Genomic DNA, 20,913 nt, shown 5'->3' with positions numbered 1-20,913 from the left:
TGCTGCATGTAAGAGTGGACTTGTTACTTAGTGTTAAGCCAGCATGTAGAAAGTTTGGGTGTAAGACCACAAACTGTGTGGTAGATGCTATTTTCACCCTTCTGATCACTGCAGTCTAATCCTTACCTTTATCTAGCTAAGGAGCTAAATCTGATTAAGTACTCTCTGTGCTCCTTGTGGAGAACTCTTTACCACTCCAAAGCACTCTTTCTTCGTTGAGCAAGCGATAGAAGAGATGTTGGCAACTGAAATAAGAAGTGCCAAATGTACTGTCTTCTGATAGCAGTGCAAGTCGCTGTAGAAAGCTGCTCATCTCCAGATGTTTCAAACAACTGTTTCTTAAGTTGACAGAGAACTATGATAGCTCTAAACCCCAGGAGCAGGGCTTGGAATGCTATTCTTAGAATATCTAGGAAATATCTAAGAAGCCTCTGTTCTTCCTATTCCCTTTGCAAGTAAAAAGTTTATTGGGCTTTTTTTTTTTTTTTTTTTTTTTTTTTTAGGTACTAAGATCTCAAAGTTTGGGTTTGTTGGTTTGGGTTTTTTTTTTTAAGAAGCTTGATATTTTCACTGGAAATGTTTGGCAGTTCCATTAGAACTGTGCAATTTAAGCCAGTGGAAACCAATTGAGAAATTGAAGTTTGCTGTCATAGATCAGTGAATTAACCATTTGATATGAATTAGAAATAAACTTTGACATATATTGCTGACTCTTTTAGCATGGACTGCTTTAGAATTGTTTTCTATTTTGTCTGGTTCAGAACAATACTGAGCATTCTAAACATACATACTGAACATACTATGCATTGCTGACCTTAAAATTTTAATCTAGTTCTGGTCATACTCACTACTTTCTAAATCATGAAAGTGTTCAGGCTTGGAGAATCTTCAGAAGGCCATCTAATCCAGCTTCCCATCCAGAACAGGATAGCACACTGCCTTAGGCATAGTCCAGCAATCTTGAAAACCTCTCAGGAGTATGCTGGTCTTATTTTTCTTTTAGTAACTATTTTGACTCGAAGTTTCATTTCATTTTGTGATCATTTACTAGATAAATCCATATCAAGCATGAGGCAGAACATAATAAAATGTATGCATCTAGAGCTAAGCACGTACCTTATACAATGAAATGGCACTTGACTTGAATGTAGGAACTTTGAAAGGAAGAAAAGCCAGTTCTCATGGACTGTTAATTAGCCAGGGAGCAGGCCAGTGATATCAGCATGACTAATGGGTCAGTTGATGCTCAGTGCACACTTGGAAAAGTTGAGTACTGGTCAAGGTGATAGGACTTTAGCTGTTCCTCAGATTCTGTTATTGCTTAATGGGAAGCATCCCAGATGGAAGTACTGGAAGAAGTACTTAAAACACTGTTTGGTTGGTTTGTTTTTCCAAGTAATGTACTGTTAAAATATGCAAGTATACAACATTTTTAATTTGTGTCTTTATTTGCTGGGGTGTTTTCTTTCCAGACCTACTCAGGCCTGTTCTGCGTGGTAATCAATCCATACAAGAACCTGCCCATATACTCAGAAGAAATAGTGGAGATGTACAAAGGCAAAAAGAGACATGAAATGCCCCCTCATATCTATGCCATCACAGACACAGCCTACAGGAGTATGATGCAAGGTGAGTGCTGAGATAATGACTCTTGTTGAAATCACAAATCAAGGTTGCAGTCAAAACACTGTAGGAGAGCAACAATTCACTGCTGTCAAAAGACATTATTGTCCTTGCTTACAGACACTACTTGGACTAGCTTTTGTGTTCAGGTGAATAGCTTTCTCCTGCTCTAGTGGATTGAAGAACCTTACAAGAAGTCTGGTGAGAGCTAAATTTGACATAAAGAATGGGCTGGTGTGAATGCATGGGGTTCAGAGAAGCAGGCAAGGAGAACTGAGGTAGCAAATTTTCCATGTCAGTGATGAGCCTATGAATTGAGATAGCTATAGGTGGGCAGGTGTGTGTATTGTTTGATAGAGGCTTTTAACAAAAGCCAGTTTAAAATCCAGTTGCACAATCTGGCTGGGGGGAACAAGCTTAGAGTAACCTATATTTTGAAGTGGGATGGTCAGTGGTAGCTTTACTGCCAAGAGTTGTTTGGTTATATTCTTACTCTGTTAATAAAACTCACTATCAGGAAATATTAAGTACATCTGTTGCCTTTTCGTGGAATGAAAGAAAGCAAGTGGATAGACCTATTTCACCCCCACACGTACAACTGAGAATCAGAGAACTTGTGGATATTATCTGCTACTTTTTTATCACTTGAGGACTTTTAAATATGGAACTCTGGATGCCCTGTGCATATCCCTGGTTCTGAGAGATCTTTCGCAGAGTCAGTGGTGGTGTGTGTGATGCTTGGAGAGGCTCAGGTGTGGAGCTATTTTGTGCTTTTTTTCCTGTTTGTACCTGGGTTTTATGAGGAAGCATACTTCGTAAGGTTTAAAGGGTGTAATGGATAGTTTGATTTGGCACGACTGTATGAATGTTACCCTCCTTTATTTTTTGATGCCTAGAAATGATTAAGGTGTTTGTTCCTCCTAGGTCTTGTCACTAGCCTCACATTTTTGAACAAAGGCCAGATATAATAAAATCATGCTTTAAAATTCTCATTAGTCTCAGTTTGAGTTCTGCTTTTCACCTGCCCTTGCTACCACTTGTACCTCCGAGCATAGGAAGACTATAATAATACTGGTTCCGAGTGGAAAGAGAATCTCCATCCACTGACCTATGTTAGTGGCTTCCAACAAACTTGATGTGGAGAAAGCTGAGAGAGGTTGCTAAAGCCATGCAGAGCACAGCACAGGGGTGAGCTAATGTGATGCATCAGTTAATCTATATTTATAAAAGGTTGGAGTGGGGAGGGGTGGGCATACAGACATGCTACAGTGGACTGGTGGCAGGGTATTGGTGGCAATTTGCTGAAGATGTGGCAAGATCTTGAAGATTCTTGAAGAATATGGCCATACTGCTGGTGTCTTAGACTGAAATGAATGCTGTACCCAGAAGATAAAAACCTGTGAACCTGGTCCTCGATGGGACCTCACTTCTCTTAGAGAAAGACTGGATCTGCCGTGATGGACAAGAACAGATGCTCCACCTATATTATACATGACAGAACGTTGTCCATAAGCCTCATTACACTTCTGTTTCTTTTATTACTTCCTTCTCTCCCTTGCTTGCTCCTTGTTAGCTCAAGCACTAATTTAAAAAGCTATTGATTTAACTGTACCAAAGTTACTGTTCCCTAGAAAGAAATCTTGTCTACATAGAATCAGAAACAGTTCCTTTGGCAGTGTTGTAAGGAGACTGAAGAAGTCCTTTTCCCTTACAGACAACAACTTGAAAGTGCACGTGTGTGCATCTTGTCCTTCATCCCTGCCAGGTGTATCAGTGTGTGACAGAAGATACCCAAACAGCTGCAATTCTGCAGCAGGGGACAGGTGACCTTCCTTGGTCTGATGGTGGTTCAGAGCTAGTGATTAATCTATGTGGGTATTTTCTTTCCTGTTGAAAAGAGGTGATGTCTCTGTCAGACCACCACTTGGACAATGTCTAAAATTTGAAAATCCCAGGCTTGACTTGCTTTGTTGTACAAAGCTGGAGAATGGCAGCCCTGCCTCTGTTTTCCAGGCATGGGAAAGTTGCTGTGAGGTCTGCTGGAGTGTTTACCTTTCCCAGAACAATTCTAGCTATGCTGTATTCTCAGCAGTATTGATAGTCTAGAGGCTTACCCCAGCTCTTCTTTGCCTAGTTTAAGATACCTTGTTGCTGACTTTTTGGAATGTTTATTGATACGAATATCATTCCCGGTTAGCTTTTGAACTAGCCTGGCTTGATCTGTTTAACTAGGTTTGGAAAGATTTTTCTGTGTGGCTTCACAGGTAACTGTGTGTGCTAGCAAGACCTCTAGAGATTGTTTTAGGGTTATTTATTGCCTTATTTCCTTGTTTCAAAGGGTAGCAGTAACATTCCAATGTGTGCTACTGGGAGTGAGGGTGAGTAGTAGGTTGTTGCAGTGTCTCTGGTCCTGGCTAGCCTCGAGGGAAATGGAAAGCAACATTCCTATTCCACTCTCTCGGTTTTGCTCAGCGGTGGGGGAGGTTTGGTGCAGCAGCCAGTGGTATGGCAGGAATCTGTACAGAGAATAGAAGATGAAAGGGTCGGGTGCTCCACATGAGCCAGAGGCATTTAGGATTAGACTGCCTTCCCTAGGTTACTTTCAGAGCCCTGAAGACTGGGAATCCTTCATGGCCTGGAGAAGGATAGCAAGCTGATTTGACTCTGACTTCTGTCAGCACAGGGTGTAGTTATGTCTTAAGCTGACAGAGTGGAAAAGCTTTGCGTGTTAATTGATTTGGACTCGGATTTTTTTTTTTTTTTTGTTGGTTTTCAGTCAGCTTATGGTATTTGAATAAGCAGGCCTTTCAAAGGGATGGTTCATCAGGAAGGGAGAGGAAGATGAGAGTTTTGTTCCAACCTCTGATAATCCAGAAACTATTTAACCCTTTTCAGGCATGTGTGCTGATGCATTGTGGGTGAGCTTGGTCTTCTTATTGTATCTTCTGGTTACTTCATTGACAGAAGTGTCATGGCACTTAGATATTCCAAGAGATTAATTTGCTTTTTGTTAATTTTCACCAGAAGTACGTTATTGACGAAATAAAATGGTGAAGGACATGTTCAGAGTAGGTTGGTTGTTGTTATTGGGATTTTTCCCTCCTTTCTCAGACCCAAGACTTTGACTCTCAGAAATGAGATGAAAACACTATTTTGCTGTATGGTACCTGGAGAGATTTCCTGTGCTTCAAGAACAGAACTCTCAAAAAAGTGTAACATTTTTGCTTTTAGAGAAAACAACCATTTGTCTTAATGTTTCTGTTCCCTGGGTAGCCTGGATGCCAGAAGCCTCAGATCTGTTTTCAGAAGAATTACACTTCTGGTGCTGATGATTGAAACACAGTGCCTGCAAGTGGAGTGGTGTCTTGAGCAAACAAATCATTATTCTAATGCAGCAGATGTATACTGAAGAGGTACATTCTTTACCTCAATTCACAGTCTCCAGGGCCTCAATTTAGAAAATCATATTTTAAAGCTGTTAAACAGCACCTGTTTGTCTATTTGGAACACACACAGAGAATTTTCTGTGTCAGATGGTGATAGAAGATAGAAATTTCATTAGTATCTGGAGCATGGTGTCTGTTTTAATGCCCTGAAAAGTATCTGAAACATCAGTAATAGGTTAGGTCAGTATAGTTATTCTGGTCTACAAAGCTCAACCTGTTTAACTAAGAGATAGGCAGGAGAGGGAATAGACAGCACATAGCTAATGAATAAATTCCATCTCTCTTAGCCAGTTTTCTCCACGTTATTGGAGGCCTCCTAAAGTTTCACCTAACAAAACTCTGAAAATCATTGAGCAATGATTAAACCCTCCTTAACCTTGATGGATTAGTCTGTGAAGGAGCCTGTGCAGCCAGCGCCTTGCCAGTGTTCACTTGGAAGTTAGGTAGTCTCTGGGTTTGGTGTTGAAAAGAAAAAATGCTGAAGCACAGTAACTTCATGATTTTTTACTGACCTTGTTACATTAAGGGAGGAAACACAGTGTTAGGTGTTGTAAGACAAATCACTTGCTTTGTAGATCCTCACATGCACCTTGGGACCACTTGTGATTTTCACAAAAGACAGTCCTCAGATCTGCTTCTACAGAATATAGACCTTCAAGTGTTTTGTTTGTAATTCTTAAATGTTTGCATACTTCTCTAAGTTTCCTAGCTAGCAGAACACTTCTGTTTTAACTTGCTTGCTGCCAAGTCATTTCTCAGCTTACTTCTTAGCATTGGGCTGCTATGCTGCACTGTATAGTGAACTGTCCCAAAGTGCACCTTTCTTTTCTATACAATATTCTGTGAGTGCTTCTCAACTGAGACCTGCTCAGATTATGTAGAGGCACACATGTCTCTTTCAAGTTGCATGTAAAGGTCAAGTTCTATTTCCACTAAAACCCAAAAGAACATATCCTGTGGTTTCACAAGTGTGTTTTCCAGATTTGTCCAAGTTTCTGATGCAAAGGGTGACATGAAATTTGGATACTAGTTATGGAGGATACTGGTTTTGATGCAAGTGGCAAGAAAAGATGTACGTTGTTTCTAATTTTCTTAAATGTTTTACATGCTTGGGATTGCTTGAGATTTCTAAATGCAGCTCTAAAAATCTGTGTCTTGAGATGTGGTTTTCAAGAGAACAGGGAGCTAAAAAAGAGTCCGGTTGCCCACTTGTTTTTTAGTAGTTACCACACCCTTTTTGCTTCATTCCTGTAAACCAGAGCAGGAGTTCTCTGGCAGTCACTTATGTAATGGTTCAGCCCCTGCTGTCAGTCTCTCTGCAGTTCACTGTTTTAGTATCATGAGCTGCCTGAGCCTTTTGCAGGCTGTATACTAGTTCTTCTTTTCTGTCAGAATTTCATAAACATTTGCATAACCTAAAATTACAGCCTGCAACTTGTTTTCTCCTATCTCCAGATTCAGTTAAGGAGTGCTAGAGAAGGGGAGATATGGGCTCTAGTCCAAAAATGTCTTGGGGGAATAAATATTTGCATTTGACCTAGTAGGTTATATTTCATTTTTCAAAATGAAACTTATTTTTCTCCTTGGGACTGTTTTCAAACTTCAGCTAATGCAGTGCTGAATCTTGGCACTGCAGTATTCCTGCCAGCTCAAGTGATTTTTCTTTTTTTCTCTCCTGGTTTTTTTTCCTAACATCTTGAAGCTCTATTGTTGAGAGCTGTCTTGGATATGCTATGTTTCTCCTTCATTTGATTTCTCTTTTCTCTTTCTTTTTGTACTTGATGATAGTTTATTAACATTTTGAAACTTCTCTATAATGTGTTCCTTAAATGACAATGCGAAAACAGGTTCTCGGGCTCTCTTCTGGTGTTCTCCTGGAGTGTTTTTGATCCTATTCAAGCCAGCATGTAGGTTAAAGCACCACAGTGAACATATTTGATTAGGTCTGATGCCAGTGGGGTTGTTCCGTGTAGCACAGTGTGTCAGGTCCCTGGGGCTCCTCCTGCGTTAAGAGCCCTGAGGAAAGGACACGAGATGTAAAATTATGTTGATGTTGGAAGAGAAGTTCGAGGAAGCAATAAGGAGCTGAAACTACGGTGGTGAAAGCACGGTGGAAGCACTTAGATGCATTTAAGAGCAAATCTAGCAACTGAGCTCTGTGAGTTGGCCAGCCAGCCCGTTGCCCAGGCTGGGCTGCAGGCGTTCGGCGCGCCGGGGAGCAGTGCGGTAACGGGAGCGCGGAGGGCCGGGCTGCTCCGGCCTGCCAGACGCTCGTGGTTAGGAGGTGGGTGGTACCATGGAGCTATGGTTAAGCTTTTAGCCTTAATGAGTCAGCTATAGGCAGGGGACTGCAAGCCAAGCTTTGCCTTTCAGCTCCACTTCCTCTTAGCTGGAGAGGTGATGTCACCATTGTGTGAATGCTATATTACTTCTCCTTTTATGGAGATGAACGGGCTTGAAACGAGAGTCACTCATGCAGAGGAAGTGGGTGATAAACGCCCGGTAGGATGTTCTGTAACTGAGATGTGGAGCTTAAATTGCACATTCTCTTCTAGCCTCCTAACCTTTTTCTTCTCCCATCCCAAAACATTTAAAAACAAAATTCAAGAGTTTGGAGCCATATTAATTTATCAATTATGCCAATATATTTGACCACAGCAGTTCAGCATTCATTCAGATTTGTTGTTTTGCAGTAGTATATTTGGTTGAGTACTTTCTATGTACAAGATGTCTCTTTTGTGAAAACAAATTTTGGTTTAATTAAGTTTTTAATGTATGCTGAAGCAGTCAGCAGTCTAAAATGCAGTCTTTTATTCTTGGACTAAAGAAAGTCAAGAATAAGTTACATATTATGGGGGTTTTTACATAGTAAAATTAATCTACTGATCTTATTATACCATACTGCTGTATAGTTTAAATTTGAAGGATATTTTACTTCCTGAATTTCTGGATGTGTGAGGCTGCTGTGCCGTGTGATCACTTGAATACTATGGTGATGAGAGCTGAAGAAGAGCCTAGATGAAAAGCTTTCCTTGTCAGCTGGTTTGAAATACAGAACTGTTGCTATAATTAACTAATGAGTTGTTATTCTGGATTGTTTTTAATAAGTGACTCTGTTTAGGATTGAAAAGCAGATGCAGATTTCTTTTAATCAGGCGTTTCTTGATTGTGTTATTATAAGCAACTGAGTTTATGGTACCCAGCACATTCTCTTTTGCTGAGTAGGTTGCTTGCACAACTGACAATGAAGTAAAGGCAAGTGCTGACTGAAGTAGTGCAGTATGCCCATGTTGAATGATCATTTGAAAAAAAAAAAAGGGGTGTGAAGGTGGCCTTTTGCCTAGAGACAACTGAATTCTGATTTGTGATAGCACAAGTCAGTATCGTATGGAGAACGAATATTGGCATTTAAAACTGTTCTTAATTTGAAGTGTATCTAAGAGTTATGCTTTGTGTGTGTTAGCTCTTTGCTCCTTTGGTCGGCTCCAGTTTCCTGTTGCTCAACACATTATTTGAGTTGTCTGTCTATACACAATTAGAAGAATTCCAGCTATCCCAATGACTGCTGCTTTGCAGTCCTGGGAAAGAATTTCCCCCGGATTGCAAACAGGAATGTTGCCTTTTATGGCAGTGTCTGCGTGCTCCCAGGGACTTGCCTGCACTCGCAGGTACGTTCCTGCTGACTTAAAGCAGAGGTGACTAAGAGAGCTGCAGTGGGCCACCAGGAAAGTGTGTTGGGGGAGGAAAGCTTCATGCCAAGAGGATTTTGAACACAGTCTGTGACTTTTCCTGCCTGACCACCTTTCAACACCTTGCTCTCTGTTGAGGTGGGGAAAAATCCTGTGCTTGCCTCTTTGGGACTCCTTAGGGTCAATCCAGGGTGCTGTGGCTACCTTGCCTTACTGAAACAAGGCTGGAAAGAACTTCTCAACTAAGCATGGGAAGACTTGGCATGATTGAGAAGTGTTCAGTGCCAAGGAGCTGCTTGGTATTATTATCTGATGTTGATCATTTCTTTTTCTGTTGGGCAGTCAGTTTATCTGTCTGCTTACTGATGTTCTTTTGCTAGATCATCTCTAGGAGGGTAATGGGAAGGCGTGTGCTAGTCAAGTGTTTGGGGCTCCACTGCCTGTTTGAGGAGCTCCAACTCATAATTCCAAGATCAGGGCTGGTTACCAGGAATAAGGAGCACCTTACTTAATCCTATCTTTTTAAAGGTGGTTTGTTTTTTTTTTTATTCTTTCTCTCAAATCGACTTCTTAGAAGAACCTCTGTAGTACCTGAATGTGAGCATAACCTTTTCTGGACAAGTGAACTGCTTGTTTGTATTCAGGCTTTTGAAAGTCAGATGTTACTCAGAGGCATAGTCTTGTCCTTTCACATAGCTGCTTTGTGGTGCAGAATTGTACCCAGGTGTTGCACTGCTGAAGAATACATTTCCTTAGGCAATCCATAAATGAGTCATTAGTTATTCCCCTGATCCACCCTCAAAGTGCCCAGTCATGCAGAGGGCTGGCATGTGCCTGCTGAGCCCTTGACCCACTGGGAACCTTGAGTGTGTGAGGCCTTTGGAGCTGGCTAACATCTACTCTTGGCCTGGCTTTTAGCAAAAGGAGTGTATATCTCAGAGGCAGTGAATAAAATTCAGCACTTGAAAAAATGAATATGCAATTTAAGTAAAGCTGCAGTATCTAGTTTTGAAAGCTTAAGAATTTGCCAGGCCAAAACCGTTTGAGTGGTGATTTTCTTCTACTTGCTTTCTTCCAGTCTTGGGGCTGATCAGCTCTTTCTTAGAACAGTATTAGCAGGGTAATGACAGGTAACATTCTGAGTTTTAACAGGAAAAAAGCAGATTATTTTCCACTCATTTTTTGTGCTCATCTACATATAATCAGTTTCCAGTAAAGAAGCTTAAGGGCAGGAGTTGCAGATATGTAGCACGTGAACCTAATGCTTCCATTATTGATTTCAGAATATTTTAAGAAAATATGGAATCTCAAATTTGTTAGGTTTGCTAGCTTTCCTTATTCCACAAAAGTATGTGGAATATATTCCTTTCTTTATAAACTGGGTGTACAGGAGATTTTTCTTGATGAATGTGGCATTCGTGATGTTAGTACTGAAATGCTAAATGCACTTGCAGCAGCTGTGTTTAAGGGTATAGAGAGTGGTTTCAGGTACTCGAATTCTATCAGACTAGAAAACCATCCCTAATTACAGCTCAATCTCTTTATCTGGCACAAAACAACTTGAATGGTGGCTTAATTATGTCACCTAAGTACTGTCTGGTGGGAAGAATACTGAGTGTGCTTGGTTTATGTAAGTTACGGGGAAACGGAATAGAAAGAACCAGTAGCTAAAATGTGGAGACAGTCACATAAACATACTGATGGAGGTCACCAATTACTGAAATACTTCATTGGAGAGATCCAGTGAATTGCATACTCTCATGGATGTTTGAGGCTTCCTTTCTCTCTTTTTAGAGAGTAGATGTTAGTCGAGTGCAGTGAGTGGAAAAAGGAAAGTGGCAATGACTGAATGAAGTCTAACTGCTGCTGTGTTACTGAGCTTCTCAGACTGAATAACCTGGCAGTCCTCTGGTCTTGAATTAAAAACAAACACACACCTAAAATCAAACAAAAAACCCCACAGCCTAATGGGGATTTCGAGTTTGGTAGCACAGTGTGTTCTGAGAGCCCCAATGGCTCTTGTGGGCTGTCAGTCAATGACTTGCTGTGCCCATCTGTTCCATGTTTCACTGTCCCTGTGATGACTACAAGCTGCTGAGGCTGTTCTGGTGTAGGGACAGGCACTCTCCGGTCTTCCTGGTGCTCCCAGCTCATCCTGGTGGTGTGAGGGAATGGGATGCACCCTGGGTGGGGGTAGGTGGAGACAGAGTGTAGGGCAGGGATGACAGGTGAAAGAGGGCAGAATCGGGGGATTGTGTGCAGGAGCTGTCACATGAAGGCATGGTGGAAGGATTGGTCAGGACCATGCATGATGAAGTGGAATCATAGGTGAAAACTGAAAGGAGGTTAAAGGTGTGGGAGAAGATAGTGGTGAATAGTCTGGGTGAATTAAGTTCTGTAACTGCAAAGATATCCACAGCTGGGAATTGAACACAGGCGTTAGTATGTCTGCTGGTATGTCAACATGGAAAAGAAAAGGTTTCTGTTGTTACCAACTGCTCTGCTAATACAATAGGGCATGGTGCTTCAAACAGTCAGCTGTATAGGATGTAGGCTGCTGCTCAGTGTTTTAGCTTTTGGGTCCATTCTGTACAAAATAAGTAACAAATATTTTGTCACTGAGCCTCCAGTGTTTGTTTTGGTCTGAAAGCCTCTATTTGATGCGAATCTTTGGGATTTGTAACAGTTGCTGTCCCCCTTTCCCCCTACCCCTTCCATTTTCACTGCTCTGCCGATGACTTCTGTAAGTTAGTATGAGCCCACTGTAAGAGGGGCTGAAGGAACAAATAGATGCACATCACACTGCATCTGTGTTGTAAAGAAATGTTCAGTAGGAGACTTCTGCAGTGTTTGTAGAAAAATTGTAATGCAAATAATATTCTTTCTGGATGAAGAAAACTAAATTGCTATGGTGCCATTATACTTTGGCCTATGGTGTGAGGTGGTGTCTTTTGCCAGAGAAGGGGTTACCTGGCTATGTTTCTGAAGATACTTGCCAGTGTTTACTAGTTCATGGTTTTGTCTTCAGTATTGATTTCATTCTGTCAGAGAAATTTAGAGTCCTAGTCTGACTACTCTTTTAAAATTTTTTCCTAGATCGAGAGGATCAGTCCATCCTTTGCACGTGAGTATTTCCAATTGTCAGCTTGTCTGCATGTCACAGTTTGTGTTTTTACATTCTTTGTGGAAGGACTCTCTTAATTTTAAGTGCTGGTAGTGGAATTACAAAATCAGGTAATAAGGAGAGTCATGGAAAGTCCCACTACAGTTTCTCCAGTATATAATTCCTTCTGCAAAATAATTTTTGTAAAAAGTGGAGGAAGGGTGGCTTTGCAACAGCCGCTGTACTCAAACTACTAAAGAAATACAGCTTTGCCAGTTAAAAAGGCTTGGAGTGATCCTTCAGATTTGATGCAGCTGTTATGTTTAAGTCCGTGCATACTGATGAGGCTGATAGAGTAACAGATACTCTTGATACAGCAGTTTGTCTTCTAGACACAGTACAGTTGATTTGCCCTCAGCCATGCTTAAGGAATTGGTATGTTCCTTCTAGCAGTCAGGAGGCTTCCATTTGAAAGATTTACTTCATCACCTTTCACCCCAACCTCTACAGCAGCCTCCAAGTTATTCCTCAGCCACGTGACAGTCTTCGTATCCAAGTGACTAGAAGGCATAGCTCTTTATGGCCTTCCATATTGCAATCCAGCTGCAGCCCATCTTTTTTTTTCCTTGGTTTTAAGGGAGGTGCTGCAATGGCCAGAATGCAGTTAGAGTGTCTGTAGCCCTCTTAGGATTAGAAATATGATAATGTCCCCATACATCTTGTTTGTGAATAACTTGCAGATTTTCTTCGCAGAGGTGAATCAGGAGCTGGTAAAACAGAGAACACCAAGAAGGTCATTCAGTATCTGGCTCATGTTGCTTCCTCGCACAAGTCCAAAAAAGACCAGGTAAGACCTAGGTTTAGTGATGCTTTATTGCTCTGCTGACTTTGGACACTAAATATATACTGGCTGATGTTGGTAAAAGACGTATTGCTCAGTAGAAGCTTAGATGATACCATCTATCAGGGGATTGAGGAGGTCAGTGAACTATGAAACAGTAAATCTATCAAAAATTGCAAGTCAGGGAACACTGTCCAAAGTCATAACTCCTTTGAATTCGGTGGAGCTACAGCAGGCATGAACTCATCCACAACCCCTTGGATTCGTGGGCAAGTGCATAGGCAAGCGCTGCTACAAGTGAAGCATCACCTGTACTGATCCTTTCATGTGGATGTGTTGCTTATAACCAGTCTAGGCAACTGATCCTTAAAACTGATCCTTCTGTGGAGGAGTTGTCTCCTTTCGTCTGTACCGTTATAGATTAGGTCTGGCCATTGCATGTACTGTCTCAAAACTGGAGAATACAATGATAGGCTAGTGGACGTCAGCCGAAAACTTAGAAATTGTAGGAAAACATTAAAAGGGGGGAAAACAGCCAAGTGTTAGCAGCACATGAGAGGAGGGTGGTGATGATGGTGGGAGGACTTTAAAGATGTCTCACTTATATTTTTTTCCCCTCCCTCTCCCCCGATGGACTATTGCCGAATTCTTCAGTTGTATCCTCGTAGGTGAGCTGCACGTTTACTGCACGTTCTGCACCAGGAATGCGTTTTCTGTCCCATTGTGTGATTTTTTTGAGCAGCTTTTCACTCCACACCAATATCACTTTCTGCAGCTAAAGCAAATCCATAGACAATTCACAGTTTGTTTTTTTTTTTTTGTGTGTGGTACACAGTAATCTTTTTGTAAGGATGTTCAGTTGGAGACTGTAGAGATATCAAGAATACTTGTGTTCTGTGCTCAATACTAGTTTGCCTTTAAGGTTTTTCTTGCAGGATTTTCCCAGATACATACCATTTTAGAAGTATTCCTCCAGGGCAATAGGACTGGACAAGGCTTTCCTAGAATCTTAAGCATACAGTGTGTGGTGTTCCTTCTAAGACCAAATGTAGTTAAGTATTTAGCCAGGGTATTTCAGGGCTGTGGGCTTGTTAGCCAGATCTGAACACGTTGGAAATTTCATTATGAAAGCCAGGTGTGTCCACTGCATCTCTGCATAAGAGTTTTCCTATAGTAGCTTAATGTGTAGGCATGTCTAATGCATATAGAGTATATAAATAAGAAGGCATTTCTGCATGCAGACACACTGTGTGTGTGCCTGCACATAGTAGTAACTAACTTCTGGAATCCAACCGAAAAAAAACCCATTCTATGTGCCAAAATTTCAGACATTAGAAGGCTTTTTCCATGGTCTGTCAGTAGCTGTATTTAGAAACATTCTCCTTTTTTCTTTTTTTAAGTGCGGAAAATAGAATCATGGGGTTAAGTATTCTTCCACTGCTTGTCCATGAGTAAAATTTGAACCACCAAAGCAGGACAGGCAATCTGCTTAGGAGAATAAAACAGTCCTAAGTTGGGCTGGTTGGTGATTTGCCCAGGTTTGATACTTAATTTTTTTTCCCTAAGTTTTGGTTTTTTCCAAAAAGTCCTGCAGCTCACATTTTGTGACTAAGCTGACCTTACCAGAGGGGATTTAGAGGTGGAGCTTCTGAATGTTAATCAGCAATGAGTGCTCTCTGCAATACTTCTTTACAGAGCAAACTTGGAACCAGAGTATAAGAGTTTATGATGATGAATATGTTTACTGTTTTGAGGATCTCAGGTATACTGGTCATGGCAGATTTTTGTCTTTAGTTAGTATATGATAGTGTTGAACCTTTATGCTGCAAGACTAGGCAAAGAACTTAACCAAGGATATTATAGAAAGTAGTGGTACTTTCTTTACCATGAACTTTTGGATGTAAACCAGTGTTTTTCCAAGAATCAGGGCAGAATTGGTTTTATAAAGCCTATTCTTTAACTCCAGCTCACTGGTTTTGGAGGTAGTGGTGCATTCCACCATTCCCACCGCATTATTCTATTCAGCTAAATAAGCTTCTAGCTGCATGGTGTGACTTCCAAGGACACTAAGGCTCCTTAGGGGGTGTACTGAATCTAATTCTAGAAACTTTATTTTCATTTATTGAAACTTTTATTTATGGAAGTTGAAATCCATATTTTCCCATGTTTAATCTCAGCTTCTCTACCATCTTCTTAAATCATGTAATGTTTTTTCAAGATGTGAATGTTTGCAGCTAATTGGAAATTCATGAGTAATAGTAGCTAATATTTAAATATTTGTAACAAAAGTTAGGTTACTGATGATATTTCTCCTTTCCCCATCCAGCCACTGGTGTTGGGATTTAGTTATTTGATAATCTCTTACATGACTGCAGAGAAAAATACGAAAGCAAATCCCTGAAGTGTAAAAAACAAAACAACGAACTCCAACAATCCAGACAAACAACCCAAGCGCCCTCCCCCATATTTTTTTTTAATTGCATGCTGTTAAAGGTAGATTTGATTTCTGGATGCCTTTCTCCATACTTTCTGAAATAAAAATGGCTGGCAAAACTTTTATCTTGCTTGGAAACATTCCAAAAAGTGTATGAGATGCAAAAAATTCAGAGTACAAGGTAGATGTCAAGGACTTTATTTGAAATTGGTGTTGCTGAAATGATTTAAATTGGTGTTGTAATTTCAGAGCAGTAGAAAGAGAGCATACTGAAGAGTTTTGGGAACTGCCCAACCACAGGCTAACAGACCCAGTGGTTTTTCTGCTTCTATTTTCATCAGGAATATTGCGCATACTTCAAATGCATGCCAAGTGTTAAACAAATTTGTTTCAGGTCAAGGAGTTGCAATTACAGGTGCCAGGAAATTGGTACCATCTTAATGATAGGAACCTTAGGATTTCTAGAAAGCTCGTGATGGACAACTTTGCAAAATTACCCATTGTATAATAAGAATGAAATATCTTCCATTAGTGAAAGGTGACCATCAAAATCTAAGGTAAAAAAATCCCCAACAAGCTCCACCCAAAAACTTTTTAAAAATTTTGAACGTAATGGAATTGCCTTTTAAAAAGACAGTGTGCAGTGGGGAATGGGTACAGTAATTGCAGACACTTAGTCTTGTGTGCTGTTACTGTGGCACGCTGAGAACTTGGATTTTCCCACTGTGTCCTGGTGCTGAGGCAAGTCAGGAAAACTCAGGTAATTTGATCAACTCTTCAGCATTTTCCTTTCCCCAGAGCTTCATATTGTTGTGAGGCCAGGCTGGCATTCTCTATGCATATTGCTACCTTGGTGTTTAAAGGGACCTAATCACCTCTAGACTACAATTTACCAACACCTACTTGAAACGAATGGCACTTTTTCCTGAGGTAGTAAGTAACAGTAGGGTCTATTATAGGGATTTCCATAAACCTCCAGTCTTTGTGTAGCTAAGTATGGCCTTGGTTTTACTTTTAGACAAATAATTAAAATAGATTTGATGTCAAAGCCTGATTTCTCTTCCCTCCTTGTTCCATAGTTGGTTTTAAGTGCTGTGTTGCTGTCATCTCCCACTTGAATAGTAACAAACTGCAGTTAGAAGCAGAGGCCTAGGACTTCACTGCAGGATGGGGAAGACAAATAGTGTGAGGGAGGAGCATTCCAACCTAAGTGCATGTGGCAGAACACAAGGGGAAATGAGACTAACACACAGTTTCCAGGACTGAACCCTAGTTTCAAGGTTTTTTTCCTTGGAATGCCAGATGCTGGGTCTGTTGTGAGAGAGATGAAGTCCCAGCTCAGGTTGCCTTCCCAGGGCTAAGCCCCTTGTTATACATACTTGATGGTGAATGAAGGTGTTTGCAGCAGCTACCCCTTCTGTGTATGCGCAGTTCCACCAGGGCTGGGGGTCTTGTTTGGCCTTACACTTGACAAGTGTGAAGTGAAGTGATTGTGGAAGTCAAAAAAAAAAGACTTCTAGAAGAACTGTTCATTGTACGCTTTCTCATATATCTTTCTCTTTTTTTTATTGCCTGTATTTTTAGAGACACTGTGTAAGAACTAATCTGTCTTTGAGAACAAATGGGAACAATTTTCCTTTAGAAGTAACCTTAAATAGTTTCCCCATAAATTCCAGTTCTCACAAATCAAACTTCATTTCCATCTGTTTTGCACAGGCAGTCTTGAGTACTTACTGATAACTGCTAAAAAGAGAAACATTAATCTAAACTGTAATTTTGTGTCTCCAGAAGCTTTTTAGTTGATCTTGAAATATAGAGAACTCCATGCTTTTAGCACAGAGGACAAGTAATTTTTAAGAACAACCAGGAATACATCTAGAGCCTGCAGGGAAAGGTGTATATGCTGCAGTGGTCTAGTACTGGGCAGGGATGAAAGTTCTGAATTTCTTTTTCTACAGTTCCAGCATTTTGTGCTCCTTGAGGGGAGGAGTGTGTGAATATGGCAGCAGAATGCAAGCAATCATGCAGTTGGTGGGATACCACTAATTCTCTTTTTGGTGTGTGCCTCCTTACAAAGGAGATTTTTGCTTGTTTGTACTTTATAAGGTGTAGACTCTTAGAAAAGTGCAAGCTTTTGGTTTTGTGTTTGGTTTTTAAAAAGCATTAGACCTTTTCAGACTAACTTCTTAACCTACTAGTAGCAGTGTTCAGAGCTGTCTTTAAGTAGCAAGATAGGATTTACCTCACTCTTCCAGCCTCTGTGGCAGTACACTTCTGCGATGAGGGCCTGGTCTTGGATGGTGGTATGGTGTTTCACTTTCTCCCTGGGAAGTCGGCGGGATGTTACAGCCAAGTGACTTTGAAGGACTTCTGTTAACAGAAAGACAGCACTGGGAGGAAGGGAACAAGGCATATTTATGAATGTTTCTGTTTAACCCAGATAACTAATGAGTCTCCTTTGAAGGTTTAAGTGATCATCTCCTAAGGTTTAATGTGGCTTCTCTACAGCAGATGCCAAACTAGTGTGAATTGAAACTGCAGCGCTGGTTTGACCCAAGGTTAATGCAGTGAACCACTACCTATTAATTTTGGATTTCTCTCTAGGGAGAACTGGAGAGACAGTTGCTCCAGGCTAATCCCATCCTGGAGGCCTTTGGAAATGCCAAGACAGTAAAAAATGACAACTCCTCAAGATTTGTGAGTATTATTATGTCATGAGTATATTCAAAAAGTGCATCAAAAGTGTATTTTACACTTCCCAGAGTATTCTGATTTTGGGATATTGCTATCAGGGATAGAATAACTGAGTGACTTCCTTTAAATTAATCTGGGAAGTTGATTTCATTCAGTGAATTATCCAGAACAGATCTTTTAGGTCTCTAGAATGAAGAGACCAGACCCTGTGCCAGGATCATCTGTGCTGATTTTTATTGTAATCATTACAGTCAGTTTTATCTTGGAGAGCAAATACTGGTCCTTACTGTGCTTGCTTTGGAGAGCAATGGGCAACATCTGAGAGGCAGGTGGGGGAGCTGGAGCTAAATAAAAATAGTTGAAGCTAACACTGAAAGAGGTGGAACTGTCAAGGTAGTGTGCAACATGTGAAATTGAAGGGACCCTGGTTGTGAGAAATCTAGGTTGAAACAGTGAGTGTAAGTTGTAGGCTGTCACAATGACAGAAGTGCCTGGAAGTGCTTGGTGTCTTTTTTTGTTAAATTGCTGTTGTGATCAGCAGCCATTGCCTATTGGCTGACCTTATGCTTTGCCTAAAACCTGCCTGACCTGTTCCAAGTTTCCTTTCCTGGATTAAAAAGAGAAGGTTTACTTCTGTTGTTTACTGCTGTTACCAGATAGAATGAATACTAATTTTAATGCTGTTGTCTTCCTCTTAGGGCAAATTTATCAGAATCAACTTTGATGTCAACGGCTACATTGTTGGAGCCAATATTGAGACCTGTATCCTTTCTGTAACCCCTTGAAAGGAGAAGTTCAAGGCTCTAGAGGTGACAGGAATGGTACCTAGCAGTCTCGTCACAACTGACTTAGGTTGAGAAAGTGGTTGGAAACACTCTAAATTTCTGCTATCAAGATCATTGTCGTAGTCTTCTGTTTCCTCATAATAGTGTTTTGTGACCTTTTGTGATCATGGTGCAGATCTTTTCAGAATGAATGAATGAAATCTAATCCTGAGAGATGAAATGCAAGCATAAACTGCGGTAATATGAATAGGTGTGGAATTTCATAAGTCATTCTCACTTCTGTCCAAGGCAAGTGGGGATTGATGGCCACTATTTTTTGGTTTCTTACCAGTTAAGTCTCTCTTACCATGGTCATCATTCACAGGCTGGCAGAACTGAGACCAGAAGCTTGGTGGGTTGTTGACTGATAATGATTGCTAAGTCAATACCCCTGTCAGTTGGCATGAGGAGAACATCAGGTAGTTTTTTTTCCTACCGTGGAATAGGAAGTGATTTGTATGTCCTGTCACATGCCTTGACTCTCTGAAGATCTGCTGGAGAAGTCACGTGCAATTCGCCAGGCCAAAGAGGAGAGAACCTTCCACATCTTCTACTACCTGCTCTCTGGGGCAGGGGAGCATTTGAAGAGTAAGTATGATTGTGTTGTGATGAGGGAGTCCCATAACTACAACAACAGGGGGTTCAGAACTAGGACCTGTAGACTAGGACCTGTTCTTCACAGCTCCTTCTCTCTGCCTTTTAGATATGGTCAGCTCTCCTCCACTTCCATCTGCCCTCCCCCTGCACTTCTCAGTTCCTGAAAACTTGCTTCTCTGGTTCCTTCCTGCACTTGTCTCCTTGCCAGCAATGACTCTACGCCCTTCCTTATCTAAATCACTGTCCCATGTTTAGTCTAGTCTTGCATGATGTAAACCATTCTGGTGCAGGAATGGTCCTGCTGTGATGTACTCGGCATGTAACTGAGGGGAGCAAATCTGCAAGCCTCTAAGCAGCTCTAGCAGTCTGGGATCCCAGCACACCTTGCTTTAATACCTCAGCCTGGTAATCTGGGTCTGTGTTGTGCAAGAGCTGCAAATTGCTCTGCAGGAATGACAAAGGGAGAGGACTTTCTCATAGCTGCTACTGTTTCAAGAGTTAATATATGAACTTTTATCTGACTTGAAACAAGCGAGGTATCTGAAATTAAAGGCAATTATACTTTCAAGTTAATCCCTGCTTTTTGCAGATTTAGGGTGTAATGATGAGTGACACTGCTTTGGTGGTGTAGTCCAGAGGAAGGAATAGCAGGAAATAACACAGAAGAACTCTGTGTTTATCTAAAATACATTAAATATTCAACCTGAAGTAAAACTGGCCTTAACCCCAGATTCATCCAGGACCTGGTAGTGTATGCAAGTCAGAAATTTGGTATTGGTGGTAGCTTGTTGTCTGTTAAAAAAAAACCATAGCAACTTCTTTGTCAAATCTTTCTTAAGATGATCTGCTGCTGGAGCCTTACAACAAATACCGCTTCCTTTCCAATGGGCACGTTACGATCCCCGGTCAGCAAGACAAAGACATGTTTCAGGAGACCATGGAGGCAATGAAGATCATGGGCATCCCAGATGAAGAGCAGATAGGTATGAATATGCAAGGAATAAAAGAGGGAACAGGCCATGGCTCTTGAGCTGTTTTGTTCTGATGTTCTTTTTTTGTTTTGGTTGGATTTGTTAGCTTTTTGTTTAGGGTTTTTGTTGGTTTTGTTTTGCTTGTGTCCCCTGCCCCAAGTGTAACAAAATTGAGTGGCTTTGGAGTGACCCACCTCAGGATCTACCAGCACAGTTTCAGTTTATACAGTTAACTTTAGAAGTCAAGCAGCTAATAAAAACATGGTTCTCCTTGCTGTTTTTGTTCCCACTCTGAGGCTGGTATACTCAATTTATGAAAAACACATCCCAGATAAAAGAATCCCCTCATTCTCCTATGCAGTGCATGGCTTGTGTGCTCCCCCTATCCCTTAGCAGTGGCTCTAAAGTACCTGATCCAACCACTGCTGGATTAGTCCTTTGAGAATGGGCTGGTCGTAGTGCCTTTCTTTCCAGCTTAACACTGAACTGCTGATCAGAAATTAATATTGTCTGATACTGGGAGCACAGTAGCATGACAGTGAAAATAGAATTGCACGCAGCCAGCACAAAGCGCAGTGATACGTATTCACCAGAGCTCTGTGCTCTCTCATTCATGATCTGCCTCACTGGTTGGGAATCAGTGTTCTGCAAAGTCTCACTTTCAAAATGTGTGTGGTCTTCTAAAGTTAAG

At 41.0% G+C, this 20,913-nt stretch overlaps 1 protein-coding gene across 1 annotated transcript in view; it reads left to right on the top strand.

Moving 5' to 3' along the window:
• The window catches only part of MYH9 (myosin heavy chain 9), a 69,718-nt gene that overhangs the window by 19,417 nt on the left and 29,388 nt on the right, over positions 1 to 20,913 (top strand). Inside the window, exons 3-9 of the mRNA XM_042050447.1 lie at positions 1,473 to 1,629; positions 11,855 to 11,882; positions 12,615 to 12,708; positions 17,741 to 17,833; positions 18,529 to 18,592; positions 19,144 to 19,242; positions 20,091 to 20,234. Of these exons, the coding sequence (XP_041906381.1) occupies positions 1,473 to 1,629; positions 11,855 to 11,882; positions 12,615 to 12,708; positions 17,741 to 17,833; positions 18,529 to 18,592; positions 19,144 to 19,242; positions 20,091 to 20,234 (679 nt within the window). The remainder of the gene's footprint in view (positions 1 to 1,472; positions 1,630 to 11,854; positions 11,883 to 12,614; positions 12,709 to 17,740; positions 17,834 to 18,528; positions 18,593 to 19,143; positions 19,243 to 20,090; positions 20,235 to 20,913) is intronic.

Source organism: Corvus kubaryi, unplaced genomic scaffold (genome assembly GCF_017639235.1).
Source record: "Corvus kubaryi isolate FWS band 111438036 unplaced genomic scaffold, C.kubaryi_AGA036_p1.0 74, whole genome shotgun sequence".
NCBI lineage: Eukaryota > Metazoa > Chordata > Aves > Passeriformes > Corvidae > Corvus > Corvus kubaryi.
This window is presented reverse-complemented; position numbering and strand designations above follow the sequence as displayed.